General features: G+C 34.5%; 1 protein-coding gene across 6 annotated transcripts in view; it reads left to right on the plus strand.

Moving 5' to 3' along the window:
- LOC149528823 (phospholipid-transporting ATPase 3-like) overlaps nt 1-19,922 on the plus strand; it is a 264,933-nt gene that overhangs the window by 60,116 nt on the left and 184,895 nt on the right. For all 6 annotated transcript variants that reach the window (XM_089811275.1, XM_089811274.1, XM_089811278.1 and 3 more), the window contains exon 8: nt 12,804-12,910. In XM_089811275.1, the coding sequence (XP_089667401.1) occupies nt 12,804-12,910 (107 nt within the window). The remainder of the gene's footprint in view (nt 1-12,803; nt 12,911-19,922) is intronic.

Raw genomic sequence — 19,922 nt, forward strand, 5'->3', positions numbered from 1 at the left:
AAGAAAGGTATTATATTTCAAAAGGGGAACTATATTCGTTAGAGTAAATGTTTCAGATTACAATGAGGAGGCTATTTTTTTCTTGAGAACATGCATATTAGCATTGGATGAAAATGACCGAATATAAAGAAATACTTACAAGTGGAATGCATAATATGAGGGCAAATACTTTGCCCGTAATTAGAAGACAAATGGTGATATGATGTGTTTATACGACATTATTTGCACGAGTACAAGCTGGAGGTCAAAACTTTTAACAGTTAAATTAGCAAACATTTTAATACTTTGTATTTAGTTGGTTAAATGAATATTTTGTTTTATTACGAAGGATTGTAACAGTCTGAAATTTTCCGTTCTTATAAAAAGGAAATCAAGCCGGGGGTAAAGGAGATCATATCATAATACAATGTAATCATTTGTAGTAGTTATATAGACTTTTATTTATGAGGAGAAATAAAAAGATCAATTATTTTTCTGCACTTGTAGTATGGAGTTATTTTCTTATCAACTTATTTTTTTAAAACTTATTTTTTGATCAGAAATGAAATTTATTATGTCGATATCAAAAAGATGCTTACAATAGTAGATTGCCATTAAGGCAAGATCAAACGTGAAGCTACACCCCTGAACCACCTAGACATCTATACTGAATCAAAGTATTACAATTGGATCACTTGCCATGCAAGCCAAAACGTGATCAACATAACTGTAAATTAAGAAACCACCATCAAAACTAAACCATCCACAACAACAATCACTTGAACCACGTAGCCACTTCTCGTGGGATAAATTTGGAATAGCTCCGACATGTGAGGATTATTCATTCTTCTTTGCAACTTGCTTCGCATAGCTTGATCCGCTCGAAGTCCCTTTATGATCCACCATTAACGAAACATCAACCCCAATTACGGCTGCATTCTCTTCCATAGAAGAATTGCCATGCTTGGTTGGAATTTGATGGCACACCAATTGGTGACTAGAGTCATCAATAGGGGCATTAGATTTAACTGAGGTTGCCGTCCTCTTCTTAGGTCTTGGTTTTGATTCAAGGGCATGGGCCTGCGCATGTGAGCGAAAGAAAAATTTGAGCTTCCACCAGCTCATGTGTGCCACTTGGCATGCACACTTTTGGTGGAGCAGTTGAAGACCATACCAAGAGTCGCTGGAGTTCACCTAGATTGTCTCCAATCAAACGCCAAGGTTGTGGGCCCATGTCCAAACCCACCTCGAGCTCTGTCCGCTACACTATGTCTTCAATACCCACCCCCCACTGGGGTGTGCCAAACAATCTCTTGCCACATGACAAATCTCCACTTTGGACTTTGCCACCATCAGCGCGAATAGCACAAACAGGGAGGAGATATCCAAATTCGATTGAGGCCTCCAGTCATGGTTCAAATAGTCCTCCTTGAAAATGAGCTTAATCGCCTCCCATAACATTTCATCACCCATCTTGAGCACATTGCACAGTGTTTTTGGTGTGATGGCTCCTTCAAAGGCCGAGATTCGGCTTGTAGTTTTCAAAGAGGTTTACCATTGATTTCACCAAAGAGTCCGCCCACAATTTCAGTATGAAAATAGAGATAGCTGAATGGAGATGACAGACATAAGGGTTTCATAAACTCATGAAAATTTCCAAAAGGATCGAGCTCCAAAGCTCAATACATTACGACTAACCTTCTTGCACAAAAATCCGTACATGCCCTTTACTTCTCAAACTATGCTAGCCTAGCATTCCGCCTCCTTTTCAATAAGGCGAAAGTCTCGATGCCGAAAAATGAGGATCAAGGATGACTGCCCTCAATTGATTATTATTTCCCTGAGTACTGAGCCTTAACACACATGTCATGAAACTCCACAATCTACTATTATTCCTGATAATTGTTGATCAATCACATGTCCAACTCATGTGGTGGGATATCATTGAATACCTCTGTGATTTCGAAATTCTCTTGTAAAGATCTTGCCACCCTGACATTAGAAAGTTTATCTGCTAAAGTATTAGCCTCTCTTGGTACATGAGATATTCTGAACTCGTCAACTTCATTTACCTAGGTTCTGATTTGTTTGAGGTACTTGTGTAGTTACCATGCCTCCAAGTTTCCTTCTTCTATGCCTTCTGCCACAATCTGAGAGTCTCCCCCAAGGTGTTGTTTCTGAGTTGCAAGCTTGATTCCAACATGACTTCGTCAACTGCAGCAAGGCACTTAGCTTGGTTGTTCATGCCATCTATCACCTATCTTGCACCGAATGCCAAAATGCTTCCATCCTTAGATCTGGCCGTAACTCCCACACCTGAGGGGCTAGGGTTTCCTATGGAAGCCTCATCAAAATCAATTTTAGTCCAGCCTAGATCTGACAGGGACCACTCCACACAATTATGTTTGGACAAAGAATCAACTCTCGGAGGCCCATGAATAGGTTCCTTTGTAATTATCAATTCAAAGAATTAATTGCCATTTCTAAAACTTGTGCAAAAGGTTATTTGTCCTTCAGACTGATTTGAATATTAAAAAGCATTTGCAAAGTGTTGTCCTTATGTTTCTTGTCTGATTGGCTTTCTCAGAGAAAACTTAAAATCAATTAGACTGTTTGGTGTGTTGTGTACTTGATCATTTTGCATTGATAGAATTGAATGGTTGATAGTTTATCTAAAGGCCAAAATATTGTCTCACAAAGCTATACATGAGTGTTTAAGGAGGGGTGACTCTGAGCCCAATAGGATAAGGACTGGTCTAAATCCATAATAAACATAAAATCTTTAGCAACATCAATCTTACATTTAGTAGGAATAAATAGATGGAGAAGCATAGAGGCAGGAGAAGTAAAATCAGAAAAGTAGAAGGAATAAAATGTCAGTAGGACAGTAAGTGGACAAAAGTAGTCAGGTGATCAATGAAACTAATCATTTATTTCATGCACATGTGACTTTGAGGTAAAGGTCAGAAATAAAAGGAAGATCACAAATCATCTACTAGAAAAAGTCCTAACTTTGAGATACAGTTGGAGAACAGGCCTACCCACCTTGGTTCTAAAGATCCTAAACTGCAGACAATCTCAATTAGGTTTGATTTATCCTGTCAGTTAAAAGAGTTTGAAGACAAAGCTTGACATACTTTGAGAACTTTCCAATCTATTGATTTGGGAACCGACAAAATGCATACACATGATTTCCACTTGTAAAATGCCCACCTACAACCGATGGACATTTTCAAAAACACTTGGCATGCATCGTTTCATTTCCCAAGTGCAAATCTTTATGCAAAATAGTCATTTAGAACAATTAAGCATTTTGACAAAGAAATGACATGCTATCCTATATTGCCTTCACTCATATGCTAAACCAAATATAAGTTGTTATGCCTCACTATCCAAATGCCATTATAAAATCTGATATAAAATGTGTATCAGTAGCAACACCATATGCCGATAGATATAATAATGAAAAAATACATTAAAGAACCCGATGATGAAATAGCAGCAAAGTTTCAGTTGATAAACCTTCATGAAATTCACACCCAGATTTTTAGGTGATCAAGCGAGTTTCAATAATAAGGACTTCAAACCCCTTGTAGAACTCTGAGGAGTTTCACTTTCAGATTTGCACAAGGACTCCAATGTCAAAAATGTGCTCTTTACAAACACTCACAAACCCTTCATATCTCATACAACTGATATATATCTCTTGCGGCTGCTCATATCAAGAATCAACAACTACCAGGATTGATAATCCTCGCCTTAAGAAGTTCGAACCTTCTGCTGTTAGCAAACAACACAAATTTGAAGTAATTCCACACCGATTTCTTCCAGGAAAGCTCAATGATGAGCCCTAGTTGAAGCCATTCTAATTGCACAATTCATGGGGTATTTCACTAGTTCACAAATGCCGAAATAACTTGGAAATGCGCATCTCAAAATGAATTCTGTTTCTCTTACTTAGGGCTTTCTCTAATTCACAATTAGAAATAAACCATGACTTCTTCAATACACTTCTCACGACATAAATTATTTAGCTTTTGTTGCACTTACTTTTGATGCACTTGAATTATAACATTTAATTATCTTTCGCTCAACTTGGTGTACAACTAAATAACACTTATACCTCCCTTTAATTATATTTAAAATATCACTTATACCTCCCTTTAATTATATTTTAATAATCACTTATACCTCGTTTTAAATTTGACACTTTACATTATTCCGCATATGCACTTTATAATTTGACTTTATGATCATTAAATAAACCCTTTAATAATAAAGTTATACAACATTTAATGACGTGGACTTTTAAATTATCATTAATAAATATTATTTTTATTAATAAATTTTTTTTCATAACTGCAAAGATACTCATTATTTCTTGATTCTATTATGACCAAGGTAACCCACTACATTTACTACTAACCAGACTGCCTTACTTAAAATAGTAAGGGTCCATCTCTATCAATCTTTGATTTACTATAACAAGTCTTTGAATACCTGATCAACAAAGGTGCCAAAGGTCATCATTGCAACTGAGATAGTCTAGGTGCCTTGCGAAATATAGAATTGATAGATAAATAACTCACTATAAATAGTAAGTGTACCAAAGTGAGCTAAATGATGAATGAACGAATCATGCATAATAAGAGTTTAAGGGCCCTTGCCAAAAATTACTTTGACCATAATTTGACTTAAAACAAATGGTAAGTCCCCAATTGGAAGCTCTATCAATGCCACTGTAACTCCACACTCTTACGCAACTATCTAGGTGCCCTGATAAAGATAGAAACTAATTTTATCCAAAATAGATAGTTACTATAAATAGCAAGTGTGTCAATCTAATTCAAACAAAAAACAATCTTGGACATCCCTGACCTTTGGAGTGGGAATTGGCCTCCAACTCTACAAACTGGATCCTCTAAACATCTCTATTAGTCTTTGAAGGTTAGGGAATAGGCTAATCCTTTGAAAGTTGACACTCACGAAAAGTGGGACATTATAGTTCGCCCTTTCTGAAATTGCTCATCCCCAAGCAATCTCAGCAACTATAAACACATAAGTCCACTTGGATCCAAAGGGTAGAATCGTTTAATGTCCCTATGATCACTGCTTAGCTCCTATAACACTAACTCCAAAATAACTAACAAAACCTGGCAAGTTAAATCAAATCCAACCATAGATGTCGTAGCAGTGAATATCTCAAAGGGGAGCACCTTGGAAGGTTGACAATCGTAATAAACAATTTTTCATGACCAATTTAAATCACCTAATAATCTGATTTAATAAGTAACTGATTCCATTTCACATGACAATAACTTCCATTAACTAACTATGATGAAAGTAACTGTTTCTATTTTAACTGTATTTCATGCTCAGCTGATATAATGAGATCAAATGAAATAATTAAATAAATAAATACAGTACTAACATTTTAACCTTTTCTAATTGATAACACATTCAGCTGAAAATAATATAACAACTAATTTCTTTATCAACTAATACATTCATTCAAATTATGCTATTAAAAAACTAATCTATCTATTATTCTTCTAAGCATTAAAAGTAATAGCGCAAAAGAAACATATAAAGATATCTAAAGAATCCCTTTATCTTGTTGTTCAAGCCTTGGCATTGGTGAGAGGAGAAGCATTGACATGGGCGTAACCTCTCAACCTTGGACCATACTTATCTCCACACATCCTAACTTAATAGAACGACCCTCCCTACCTCGAGATCGGGTTTGGGATGTTCTTTAGTCCAGCCATCCAAGCTACCCAGTAGTTTGAGCTTCTCATTAGTTATACCTATATAATTGACATCTATGGACAAACAAGTGATCTCAAAATTGGCACATATGCCTGTAACTACCTTGGCCAAGGATTTCAGTTGGGTTTGTGAACCTGATCACCACCACTTGACTTGACAACAGATTCCATTACCGAGACATGCATGAGCTATTAATTATTTATGTAATAACCCCAATAGGTTATAACTTCTTCAAACACCAAAAATCTTTATACTTCAGTTGTTTGACATTTTGTCAAACACTTTGCAAGCAAGTTCTGATACCACTGTAATGACCCTCCTCAAATCTGCTCTCAAAAATGCTGATGAAAGCTCAAGGAATTTCATCAAACAATTCACATGCAAGGGACGTATGATTGATATAGTATCTCAACTGGCTTTAAATGACTCTTTTTCAATTTGCATCAATGAGAATCTTGTGCTAGAAGACTCCAAATGGACTACACAATGGCCTAACATGAGTGTGCTACTAATTTTGACAATATTCAGTGCATATATATGATCTAAGCATGAGAAATGAACACCTACAGCCAACTGACATTTTTACAAACAGTTGGTGTGCAAACTAACTAGCTGATAAATAATGATGTTGAATTGTTTAAATAACACCAGCAACTATTATCTTCTTATTTTGCAATGAAATTTCTAATACAATGCTCATGAAATATGGCCAAGACTTTTGGCATCTACATGGATTACAAAATGATAATGCTGGTATAATGCACACTTACAGCTGAAACTTATAACACCCTAAAAAAACAATACTAATAAAGGAACCTGGGTGTAGATGGTTGTAATAATTTTCTTCAATGCTGCCCCTTCTGCTTTGCTTTTTCGATTTGCTTTTTCAAACTGCTTTTTCGGCTTGCTTTTTCGGCTCGGCTTTTTCGGCCTGCTTTTTCAGTTCCGCTTTTTCGGATTGCTTTTCGGCCTGCTTTTTCGGTTCCACTTTTTCGGACTGCTTTTTCGTATCTGCAGTCAACACAACTCTGTAGAGTCTTGAATGCTCACTTTTTGATCAACTGTACTATCCTCAAACATGACAGTATCCTCAACTGCTGTAACTTCATCCAGCCCAACTGTACTAGAATCACTATTTGTGTCAATCATGCAATCCAGTGTGCCTATGATATCACCTTCTGATGCAATTGGCTCAACCTGCACAACATCTGAAACCCCTTCTACTTGTGAAGATGATGCAGATAAACCATTACCTGAAGATGTGCTAATGTCTCCCTGTATTGAATCAGCATGTCTGTTAAACTCCTCATACAAGTTTCCACCTGTCATAGGGAAAGTATGATCCTTAGGCCTATCAAAGCGTTCAATTAGTCTCTTTGTAAACTCCACATATGAGGTAATGTGTGCATGACCCATAGTGACCATACCATGATGCCACCACTTGTGTGCTAACCCATCCAGGTGAATTGTTGCATACTTAATAGCTTCTTCCTTAGGCATAAGGTTCAATTGTAAGTATGTGTCAAGCTTTTGAACCCAAGCTCTTGCTGTAGACTTCCCTGAGCCATCATAATATGGTAACTGAAGTTTCCCTACTTTCTTTCGTAGCTCATAGCTCTAGTTCCTGTCATGTTCACATGGCATATGCTTCATCCGCACATCTATATACTCCCTAAAGGTGATTGCAGCAATAAAATTTGGACCTTCGGCTTCCCAATCTCTCGTCAGTTGGTCTTGTATATCAATGATCTGGGGCTCTGGTACGGGATGCTCTGGAGCTCTAGGAGGAAATGTGGGAATAATGGGTCTCGAACTCACTGTCCTAATTTGCTGGGGTGCATGACCGAAATTGTTCCCAACTTGTTCGCCTCCATTATGTAGCCCATCCTGATTATTACCATTTTGATTATTACCATTCTGATTATTTCCTCCAACCACATTAGCATTCAACTCCATTTGACGAGCCATCATCTGCATCATAAGCTCAAATCTCTGACTCTGTTCTTGTGCTCTTTGCTCTGCTGATCGCTGTCCCTGTGCTAAGGTGTCTAATAATTGTAAGAATCTTTCCTTTCTCTGATCTGGACCGGCATTCATTTTGTCAAACATTTTTCTCTCTCTGGCTAATCCAAATTCCCTATAAGACCTCCACAAGATGGCAGGACTTATAGCTCTGATATCACTGTAATGACCCCAACAGGTTATAACTTCTTCAAACACCAAAAATCTTTATACTTCAGTTGTTTGACATTTCGTCAAACACTTTGCAAGCAAGCTCTGATACCACTTGAATGACCCTCCTCAAATCTGCTCTCAAAAATGCTGATGAAAGCTCAAGGAATTTCATCAAACAATTCACATGCAAGGGACGTATGACTGATATAGTATCTCAGCTGGCTTTAAATGACTCTTTTTCAATTTGCATCAATGAGAATCTTGTGCTAGAAGACTCCAAATGGACTACACAATGGCCTAACATGAGTGTACTACTAATTTTGACAATATTCAGTGCATATATATGATCTAAGCATGAGAAATGAACACCTACAACCAACTGACATTTTTACAAACAATTGGTGTGCAAACTAACTAGCTGATAAATAATGATATTGAATTGCTTAAATGACACCAGCAATTATTATCTTCTTAATTTGCAATGAAATTTCTAATATAATGCTCATGAAATATGGCCAAGACTTTTGGCATCTTCATGGATTACAAAATGATAATGCTGGTATAATGCACACTTACAGCTGAAACTTATAACACCCTAAAAAAACAATACTAATAAAGGAACCTGGTTGTAGATGGCTGTAATAATTTTTTTCAATGCTGCCCCTTCTGCTTTGCTTTTTCGATTTGCTTTTTCAAACTGCTTTTTCGGCCTGCTTTTTTGGCTCGGCTTTTTCGGCCTGCTTTTTCGTTTTCGCTTTTTCGGATTGCTTTTCGGCCTGCTTTTTTGGTTCCGCTTTTTCGGACTGCTTTTTCGTATCTGCTTTTTTCAGATTGCTACCCTGTTGAATCTCAAGACCATATCTTTCAATGGCATCAAGATTTTCAGCTTGAAGGGATTTCGTCCTCCAAACTATTGAGACATAATCTCCAGAAAATTTTCCAATTTCTTTGATATTTCCAAACATGCTAAAAAGAAGCTCTTCCATTTCTTTTATAGTGTTCTCACAAGAGCTCCATCTTTCGTTTTGTCAATGTGGGATAAAAGATAACTCCTTTTATGTAACTTATGTCTCCAATGTGTTATAAAATAAAGGGGACTCTTTTAATTTAAATATTTCCCACAAACTATAGTCTATGCATTAATAAAGTTAAATATTTAAATTTAACCTTATAAAATAGCTTTATCAATGCATAACAAATCTTATCAATGATAAACAAGTCTTCTTGTCGATTTTAAACAATTACCATCGACATACCGCTGCCACTAGATGTCCGACCATATCCAAGATGACTTACTATAAATAGTAAGTATGCCCAAAGTTGCCTCAAAACCCCTTAGAAAGACCTGCAACTGAAACTATCTAGGCCAAATGGCCTCTAAGTCCCTTTAATGTCCTGGTTAGCCTACGGGACCATGGGGAAATAGGCTAACGACAACATCATGCTATGAATGCTAAAAAAGGGGACATTACAATTTATTATTCCAATTTGATTTCATTATTTGTTTCTATAGGTTTATTTCCACCTCTTCACCATTCACTGGCTTATCTGTTGGGTGAATTCCTCAGTGTCCGCATGATTATGAGCATTTTGATATGGTTTTACACCTCTTCATCAATTACTTGGCATCTTGCCGGTGAATTCCTCGGTGTTAAAAATGTTCTGAATATGTTTGGAAAATTTATTAAAGCATGTGCATTGATGTGGATTTATGTAATCAATCTAGTTTGATACAACTACCAAATGAATTCATAAATGATATTTACTCGGGAATTACTTGGTGAATGATCTCATATACACTTCAAAATACAAACAGCTAGTATTATAAATTGATCTCTATTTAACATGTCTAGCCAGCTGTGGATGGATACTCAAATAAGAGAGAAAAGGATTTGGAAAACATATTTAATTTATTCTCAACCCTATCATTATGTACCGGCTGAAGATAGATATTAAACTCAGTAAAATCAATTCATGATTTACATTGTTTCTATGGTATTCAATCTTGAAATAGGAAGACCCATTTCTAGTTGGCCTATCTTTGAAAACAAAAATAAAAGGAAATTAGGAGTTGTGATCTGCGATTTGATTGTATCTCCTTCGCTCTAGCCAGGTCTTTTGTCCACCTGCTAACTTGAGACTAATCCCAGACTGCAGTCGTTGGCAGTATTAAGAAGAAAAATAGGGAATTAGGGTGTGAATGAGGAAGGGTATTCGGCTATAACTCAATATGAAAACGCAGCAGTATGGAGATAGGAGAGAATAGGAGATGAAGGAGGTATGCTCCGCCTAATTCGATCATGGCTCCTTAAGACTTAGTCAAGACTCCTCAGCTTCCATCAGTTTCCAAGACGACTATTCGGATACAACATGAATTCGATTTGAAAATATAATTAAAGAGGGAAAAGAAATAAGGAGAAATTGAAGAGTTTAAACTTTATTTTATTATTAATATATGCTCTTATATACGTTCACGTAAGTATATTGATGAGGTGACATCATTAGATTGTATTATTATAATTTATTGGTGCCATTTCATTTTTATATTTATGTGTTCGTATTTAAGTGTTTATTATAATGATAAAATAAGAAGATTTAATATTAAATCTCTAAAGTTATGAATTATATTTTAATTTAGATTATTTTATGTTTTTATTATATTGTTTTCCTAATAGCTCTTGCGGTTCCATAATGTAACCTGTGGACAAGTCTTTGTATCCTTTCCAAAGGAGTCTTAGGTCATACCTGCCGATGCTGATGACTGAACCAAACGACCATCCCATTTCGATGATCCCGTTTCGCAATGCTTCCCCTCTCTTCAGTCTTCTCCTGTAATCATCCAAGCAAAACATTCTCGCCAAAATATTAATTCCAAAATATATTGATCATTAATTCAAACCAAGCAACTGCTAATCATCTAATAATAGTTATAGGTTACTGGTTATTTCATCAACGCCTATAATAACTAACTCATTTCACATAATCATGAAAAGAAATAATTCATTAACAGTTGGTACAACGTATATAGATAACTAACTCGTTTCACATGATCAAGAAGAGAAATAATCTCTTAACAATTGATACAACGTTTATAAATAACTAATTCATTTCACATGATCAGGAAAAGCAATAATTCGTTAAACCAACAGTTATGAGCAAATTAAAAATTTGTGCAAAATTTGGGATGTAACAACAATGCTTGCTTCCTAGAACTGTGCAAGGTAGCTGTTATACACAACGTCCTATACATGTGCTACTAAACTATCCATCTGAGAGAGATCATGCACATGAGGATCAAAGAAAAAATAGTAGGCACTACTAAGTGTCTAACGTCCTGGAAACTCCTTAGTGAGTTGTATGACATCTTGATGCACTTGAAGGATGCCAAACTCTAAACAGAAGCTTGCAAAAAAGAACATCTCTGACTTTTACTTCTTAACTCTGATCTCAACTTCACCATGCCCAAAGTGATGAAGTCAACCAATGAGACCCACTTGGACTGTAGTGCTACCCCTATTGTCACTCTAGTCCCAAAACACACTGAACTCACATCCATGCAAACTATAGAGAGAACATCTTCAGGTATCTTTAATACAACTACTATCTCCATCCTCTGTTGGGCTCCCATTGATCTGTCGACTCTGCAAGTAATCCAACTTGTAGCCACTAATCCCATCTAGTGCAAATGACAAATACCTGATATATGAATTTGTGTACTTCCCAATTGTCTTCCTTCGTTTGATAAGCCCTCTACTTTTTGATGACAGTTTTTATGCCTTGATAGATTTAAGAATACCTCTTCATTGTTTGAAGCATCATTTTCATTTCCATAGATGTATTCAAGAACTTCCTTTATTTGTGCTTCCAAGACTGTTAAATAAGATGACGAAACACATAGATCAACATGGTTGAAGCTTGAAACATGACCTTTGGATTTGATGGAAACATGGGGTTTTAAGTTGAAGGAAGTTATTATATTAAAATTATTGTGTGGCTTGTATCGGTACCAAAAAAATTCTTTTAGAAAACTAAAATTGTTCATTGGAATCATTTAATTCTGCTACCCCTTATTGAAGTCATAACTCCTTGAGGTTTCTCAAAATTCAAAATTTTTAAATTAATTTTGAAAATTCAAGTTACATCAATGTTGGATCATAGCATAAGAGAAGTCCAACATTTGAATCACAAAATTCTACACTAAGCTCTAGAAAAATGTAAAATGTAAAATTGTAGAAAATGTGTAATGTTTTTTTACACAATTCTGTCCAAAATTGCCACATAGAGATGACCTTGAGGTATTTTCTTGATCAGATAATGTATCAAATTTAATGTGGTACTTATTTTCTCTTGGGCTTAGCTAGATCGTATAAATAATTGGAATGATGAGATCATTATTTCATATCTTTCAAGTTTTTATCAGATCCAAGGTGCTGCAAAAGGTTGCATCTTTTTTTTTGTAAACTCATAGCCTTTTCAAGATAGAGAATTGATTATTATAAATAACAGAAAGCTAATTAAAATTCAAAGGTCAAAACACATTGAAGTATTAATCTTACCGATGATTGTTTCCAGTATTTCCAGTATGGGAGTCATTCGCTGAGAGATCAATTGAGTTGCTTCTTTCTTTAGTGGAATTTTTTTAGTGAATTGCATATAATTTTTGCTATGACAGTTACCTTACTTGTAGATGAAGTACACAAAACCTTACACTCTGTTGCAGACTAAAATAATCAAGTGATGTAATGAACAGTCTTTAGTGTTAGGGTAAGCATTTTATTTTTCAGATTTGTTAGTCATGTGGGAGTGACACAATGTGTTTATTAATCCATATAAGATTTTCATTTAGTTTGTAATGAAGTGTTATGTTGTGAGATATGCAGGAGAAATTCACTGTGAGCATCCAAATGATTCCTTGTATACTTTCACGGGAAATCTCATAATGGATGAAGAAACATATCCTATTTCAAATGAACAAATCCTGCTAAGAGTATGTTTCTTGTTGGATGTATTAAAGCTACATGTTTTTGTAGACCTATATATTTTAGGATTAAAACATAAGAGCATTTCTACAATGGTTTTGTACATATTAGCTTGCAATGACCTAATACATTATTGGTTTGTCTTAATTGTCGGAATAGTAGAATAAAAATAATAATCTTTTTGACAATATTATTGACACTTTAACTGAGAGTTGTGATGGTGGAACTGGAGTTCTTGATTGACATGAAAAATAACTTCAAACAAAAATGCCTTTGGATTTTATATTTAGAATTCTGAAACAAGTTAGATATCTATTTGATAATTTAATGCAATATATTAGTTCGTGTAAAACAGGAAAAAGCTGTAAAAGATATGATAGTGTATCATATAAAAGTTGGAATAATTGTAGCCCTTGTCATTTATTTCAACTCATAATCTGAACTCAAAGAGCTTCAATTCCCACCAAGTATAATTGATTCTTCTATCTCCTTTGCCAAAGGATCACTACTGAGAATGAATTTTTCTGACGTGAACTGTGTACGTGCTCAAATCTGCTGTTGGCTCTCACAGAGTATGGAAAACAAATTCAGTACAGACACATCATCTAAGATTTCTTTCGACTTTACAATGCTTTTGGACCCTTCGGCTCTTGAAGAATGTAACATATGCCTTTAATTTTTTTAAATAACTTTTTTTGCCAAAAAGAACATTAACAAAATAATATTGCGAGGAGATCAACTGCAGTCATTAAATAATGTATCTTCCGTTTCCATCTGCTAGAAAATAATGGAGCTTTTGCTTTACTAGCATGCCTTGATGGCAACCTAATTTTTGCATCTAATTCTTTAAAGTGTTGAAAGCACAGGGACTAGGGAAGTTTCACTTGTGTTAAGGATGAAGAGATGTTTAGCTCCATTCAGTACCTTCTTTTTTCTGCATTTCCAATGTCTCTTTTGTGCTTCCCTGTCAAATTTTATTTTTTTGTTTTCTTGTAAATTACCTGTAATGTCCTCACTTTAGCAGTTTACCAAGTGTGTGCGCGTTAGCCTAGTTCTACATGGTCTCGAGGGCTAATGAAGGGTTTAAAGGGATCCTAGAGCATTTTGGCCTAGTCATCTCCAGCTTGGGCCAAAATGGAGTTAATTTACCCAGTCTCAGGCATACTTACTATTTTTAGTAAGTTAGCAAGACACAAGGGAGGCTAGTTTTGGTGATTGGATTTGATAGTCCTCGACGAGAGCTTTCCAACAAGCTATCACTCGTGTTCTTCGGAGTCTGATAGCTTATATATTTTAATGCCTAAAGTATCATTAAAGTAGCATTTAATTTAGTTGTAAAATATTAAAGTGTTACCTTAGTATTAGATCTTTTGGGGATGTGTGCAAATCAAAGGGGTACCTAAGGGAGACATAAGTGAATATTTTAATATGTTTTATATTGCACATCTTTTATCCCACTTTGCTCATGAGAGTTGAGTCGACCCTTGGAGAAAGAATAAAAGGGAGCATTGGTGGCTTCATTTGGAAGGTTGAATATGAGAAGAAAATTGATGTGTGAGTTGCAGATCCGTTGTTGGCATTAGAGGATGTCTATCCTCTCTTGCAACATTCTAGACATCATTCCCTTCAGGTTTGGCCTTTGGAATCCATTGTTATCAGCTTCATTATTAGGCAGATTGTGTGCATTTCTAGCTACAAGCAGATTTAATGTTTTGCTTATAACTTTTTCATTACTCATCTAATGCTTATGCTATTTTGAGGGATTAGTTTTTTGAAGATATTGGACTGTTTGAAAGACAAAATACTATAGCAACACTGTTCACATGGGTACTGTTCATGCGGCACTATTCACGCAACACTATTCATGTCATTGTAGCAGCAGGTTTAAATGTCAATAATATTGGAGCAATTAGTGAGTTGATAATCTGCCGGTATTTGATTTTATTAAATTCTGAAAATCACATCATATCAGCAGTAATACAATTTCCAATCTACATATTATTGTACTTTCTTTTTGTTCATGTTGAGTGATTTTCAATTCCACGCAAGCAAACAATATAAATGTTTCATTTCCGAAGTCATAGGGGGTTAAATTAGTAAATAGAGGAATAAGGAGTTGGATGCAAACTGTTTTACAAAATTTCTATCAGCAGTTGTTTAGTTTTTGGGCAATTCTAATGTGTCCATTACATGACCTTAGATATATTCAACTATTTAAAACTTGTCAAAATAAAATAAAATATAATGAAAACTTAATTGAATTATTTAATATAGTATTAAAGTAGCTTTTAAGGTAAGTTAAGTGGAAACTAATAAAATTACTTTATTATTAATTTCCCTTAAGTTGAAATTAAATTAAAAGAGAGTAGAAACCAAAAACATGAGGAAGGGAAAATCGAGAGGAAAAGCAAAGGGAAAGCCAAGAGTCTCTGTAGCGGGCCATAAAAGAATAGTGAAAGGTTCATTCAGAGTATGCTTGGTTTTTTACTTGTTTCTTTGGAGGGCTTGAGAGCATTTGGCTATAAATTTTATGGATTTTGTTGGTTTTTTATTTTTGTTTTAATGGATTTTATTGTTAATTTTTTGAACTTTCCAAATCTAAATTTCATACTTTAGTGAGAAAAGGTAAAACAATAACAATCCCTACCTTTTTAAAGTAAAAACTATAAATATGTATTTACAGTTTTCTTTAAAATATTTATAGGGTTTGCTGATTTCTCTAAATTCTTTCTTAGAACTTTGAAGCTTGACTTTGAATTTGAAAGGAGAATAATCAACATTATAGAATAATACACAATGCACAAATGTAGGAATTGCTGAATTTTTTGTTTTAGTTTATAACTTTATAAAACACAATGCACAATTTTCTTTTTTTGTAATTTTTTTCCTAGCAACTTTCACGTTTTAAAAATAATACTTTTCTCAATGTCTCCTAATCTTCAACCTACCCCTAAGCCTAAGAAAGGAGGGAAAAAGGATGTGGCTTAGTAATGCACTGAAGAATTTCCTAGTAGAACAAGATTGCAAATGAAATGTAAATTTTTGTAAAGAAATTAATCATGGTGGCATAAATGGGGCTTTTAACACGATATTCTCGACATATGTGGTTATTATACTAAGCCATGTACATTAGCACCTCCTGAGGCATTTTGTTCATGTTATGTGCAACTGTAAACATTTGAACAATTAAAGGAAACAAAGAAGAGGCAATTGGAGGAGTTACTACATATTGGTTCCCATTTTGTAGTAGTGGGTTCTTCCATGCCTCCATTTTGTACTTTTTCTAGCGTTATTGCTTCTACTTTTTCTTCTTCTAGTGGCACTATTAGCTCCTCCTAGAGTTTTAAAATCTAGGTTGGACAATTATTTTACACTATGCACTACTCCTAGTTTATAGCCCTCTTTTGAGAGTATGCCTTGGAACAAGGAGGTCCACGATGCTATAAAAAAAACAATTTGCAAGTTTTCGTTTTTTGCAACATTAAAGTTGTTGCAGCTAGATACTTCTTATATATTTGATTGTTTTAATTTTTAATTTTATTTTAAATTTGAAATTTTCTTTGTTTAATCACTATGAATTGTTATAATTTTCTTACACATACTAATTTAATCTATTTGTGACATGTCTCCTTATTGGAAAGGCATGATAGATGTCATAACCATTTATGGGGTAGGGTTTAAAACTCTTACCGATGCTGAATTAAGTGGCCTTCTCTTGTTAGAAATGTGTTGAATTAGAGGACCAACGAGTGTCTTGGATCAAAAAGGGTTGCACCATCATGACAAGTGGTTGGACGATGGATCGATAGGAGGAATGAGACACCTAAATTGTCATATTTCTTGCAAAGGTGATTGACCAGTCTACTTCCCTAAATGTATTGAATACAAATATGGATTTAGTGATTAATATATGAATTTTGTAATTTATGATTTACAAATTGATCATTTTAATTTTTAGTATCCACCATGTTTTTGAAGTCCATTGATGCTTCCTCACATGTGAGGAATGCCACATCTTATGTGAGGCGATTAAGAAAGTCATACGTGAGGTGTGGGGAAGAGAATGTGGTGCAAATGGTGATAGGCAATGCTGAGAGCTATGTTTTTACAAGTAGACTTTTGATAGAGACACCTAAATTTATTTGGGTCTCCATTTGCAATCCATTGCCTTGATCTTGTATTGGAGGATATTGTCAAGCTTAAATGGGTCAAAGATTGTGTTGACAGGGCCAAAATGTTTTGCAAATTTATGTAATCCTTAGTATAATGAGGCAATATATGGGGTAAAAGTAGTTGGTTTGAGTTGGTATTGCAAGATTCACTAAGGAATTCTACAAGATGACCATTCAATCTGGACATCGAGAGTTGTCTAAGGAAAAGGTAGCTAGGTAAATCAATGATTGAGATTCAATGTTCAAGATGAGCCAAGTATATAGATATTAGTATAATTGAGGATGCTTATCAATATGTACTAAAGACAAAAGATAAGATGAAGAGGAAACAAGGTAATCCTAGAGGCAAAGAGAAGCAATTGGCAGTGACAAAGAGAAGCATATCATCGAAGAAGAAGCCGATCAGAGAACACTTAGGAGAGGAAGTCGCAGAAATGAATTCAAAGATTCTTGTTTCGAATATGGTGGCATAACATATAGAGCTTTTCAATGTTTTGAGGGGTCTAGCAAAATCTTGGATAAATAGAATCTTGTGGCCCATGAGAAACATATTGTTGATGCACTTAAGAAAGGTATGGAAAAACTTGAGATGGGTGAGTCATTTATATTTGGGAGAATTACGTTGAGCAAGAAGGAAGTTGAACCTATACAAAAGTGAGAAATTTGTTTAGGACTGTATGCAAATTAGGAGGTACATGTCGCAAGATTATTGTGGATAGTGGTAGTACTGATAATTTGGTATTTGATGAAATGGTACAAAAGCTTTGCTTGAAGAGGCTTAAACATCCTTATGGGATAAGTTGGTTTTAAAATGATCATATGGTGGAGATAAGAGAACAATGTTTTGTGAACTTCAACATTGGATCTTATAAAGATGAGGTGTTGTGTGATGTGGTATCTATGAGTGCTTGTCATGTTATGTTGGGTAGACCTTGGCACTATGATGGGGAAGCTATTCATGATTGCAGAAGAAACTTGGTTACAATAGAAAGTTACAAAGTCTTGGTGGAAATCCTTTATGAATGGTTACCACTCTTGGCCTAATTAATTAATTCAAATCATTATATTATATTACAATACTTATATCGCAATAATATTATAATATAATTATATTATCTCAATAATAATATAATAATTATATAATCAATAATTATCAATTGATGAGCTTAAGGGGCTTTCTAATGAATGGTTCATAAGGTACAACAATTGGTGAAGGTTTTGCAAATGGGGTTGCAAGCAGAGTGGGTTTAACCATGGATGAAACTTTGTAGTAAAGTGTGCTCAAGCTGGAGTAGTATTGGGATGGATGACCTCGGGAAGTCTCGGTTCTTCACCTCTGTGAGCATCTCCTAGATCCAATGAGTGCTAAGAGTATGTAATGTCCCATAGCTTTTGGGCCCTCAATGGAGTTCTTAGCTTTTCATTTTCCGAAGGCTAAGTGTAGAAATAAGGAAAAATAAAATAAATTAAAATCAATAAATAAATAAATCTAAAGGTGACTTTATATTTAATTAATTTAATTTTCTAGAAGCACAACTAATTATTGTATTGGAAAGGGGGAAGCTTCTAGAGAGTGCATTTTCTAGAAGCACAACTAATTGGAAAGCTTCTAGAGAGCGCAATTAAATAACATTTTATTTCCTTTTTAGAAGGGTGAAGAAAAAGAATAAATAGAGGTGAGAGCTTCATTGTTAGGCATCCGATTATTGTCATTGGGTTTCTGATTTTAGTTAGCCATTGGAGGGCGTCAATTCTTTAGTGTTGCAATCATTTGAGGTGGTGAAATATCCACTGAATTTTTATTCAGGAGAGCTTCATTTTGGAGTTCTATTTGTGCTTAAATTGGAGAATACATTTATTGTTGGCTGCAACAGTGACGTGAATAGTACCTGCGCTACAGTACTTGGATCTCCTTCATTGGGCGATTTGTATATCAAGTTCTCTTACTGAAAGTCGAGGCTTGCACAACCAACTAAAGACTCACCGGATATTACTTGTATGTTTTCCTTCTTTTCATGTTAAACATTTACTTGTATGAAAGATAGTTAATCGTTATTATAGTTATTTCAGTTGATCATTGTTATAGTTAATTCAGTTAATCATTATTCCAATTACTACATTTGATCATTGAAACTGTTATTTCAATTAATCATTGTTATAGTTATTTCAGTTGATCATTGATACAGTTATTTCAGTTAATCATTATTATAGTTATTCAATTGATCATAGATACAATTATTTTCAGTTAATCGTTATTATAATTATTTCAGTTAATAGCAGTTAATGTTCCATGGAAAGGGATTCAGATATTTGTTCAATAATTTATTTGTGAAAACTCTTTATTGATTGTCTTATTTTGTTATGAAAAACTGTTTGTTACATCTCCCCTCCAAAACTCCTTGTGCCGTCATAGTTATACGAACTCCTGTTCACGGGTGTTGCTTCATAACTGATGGCTATTGTTTATATTGATATACTAAGTCACATTATATGCTTCATAATTTTATCCTTATAATCACTTGATACTATATTAATATAAATTATTTCTTATATCTCTTTTATTATTATTTATATATTATTTATTATTAACTTAATGCTAATATTTAGTCATATTACGAATACAACTTTTATGCTATTGTATCCATTATATTATATTAATAATTTCTTATTTCCTTTCGTCATTTAATGATATAGTTTAAAACTATTTTATTATTTATTTCTATTTATTGCTATTATATTGAATCTCAAAGAGGGTGTATTACACAATTTGTAATGAGGAATAATCAGACCTTGATCTGATTTAATCAAGCATTTGATCATAACTCGATCTAGGCAAGAGGAACATAAA

Source organism: Cupressus sempervirens, chromosome 11, assembly GCF_028749045.1.
Source record: "Cupressus sempervirens isolate cs-2001-9-10 chromosome 11, ASM2874904v1, whole genome shotgun sequence".
NCBI classification, from domain to species: Eukaryota; Viridiplantae; Streptophyta; class Pinopsida; order Cupressales; family Cupressaceae; genus Cupressus; species Cupressus sempervirens.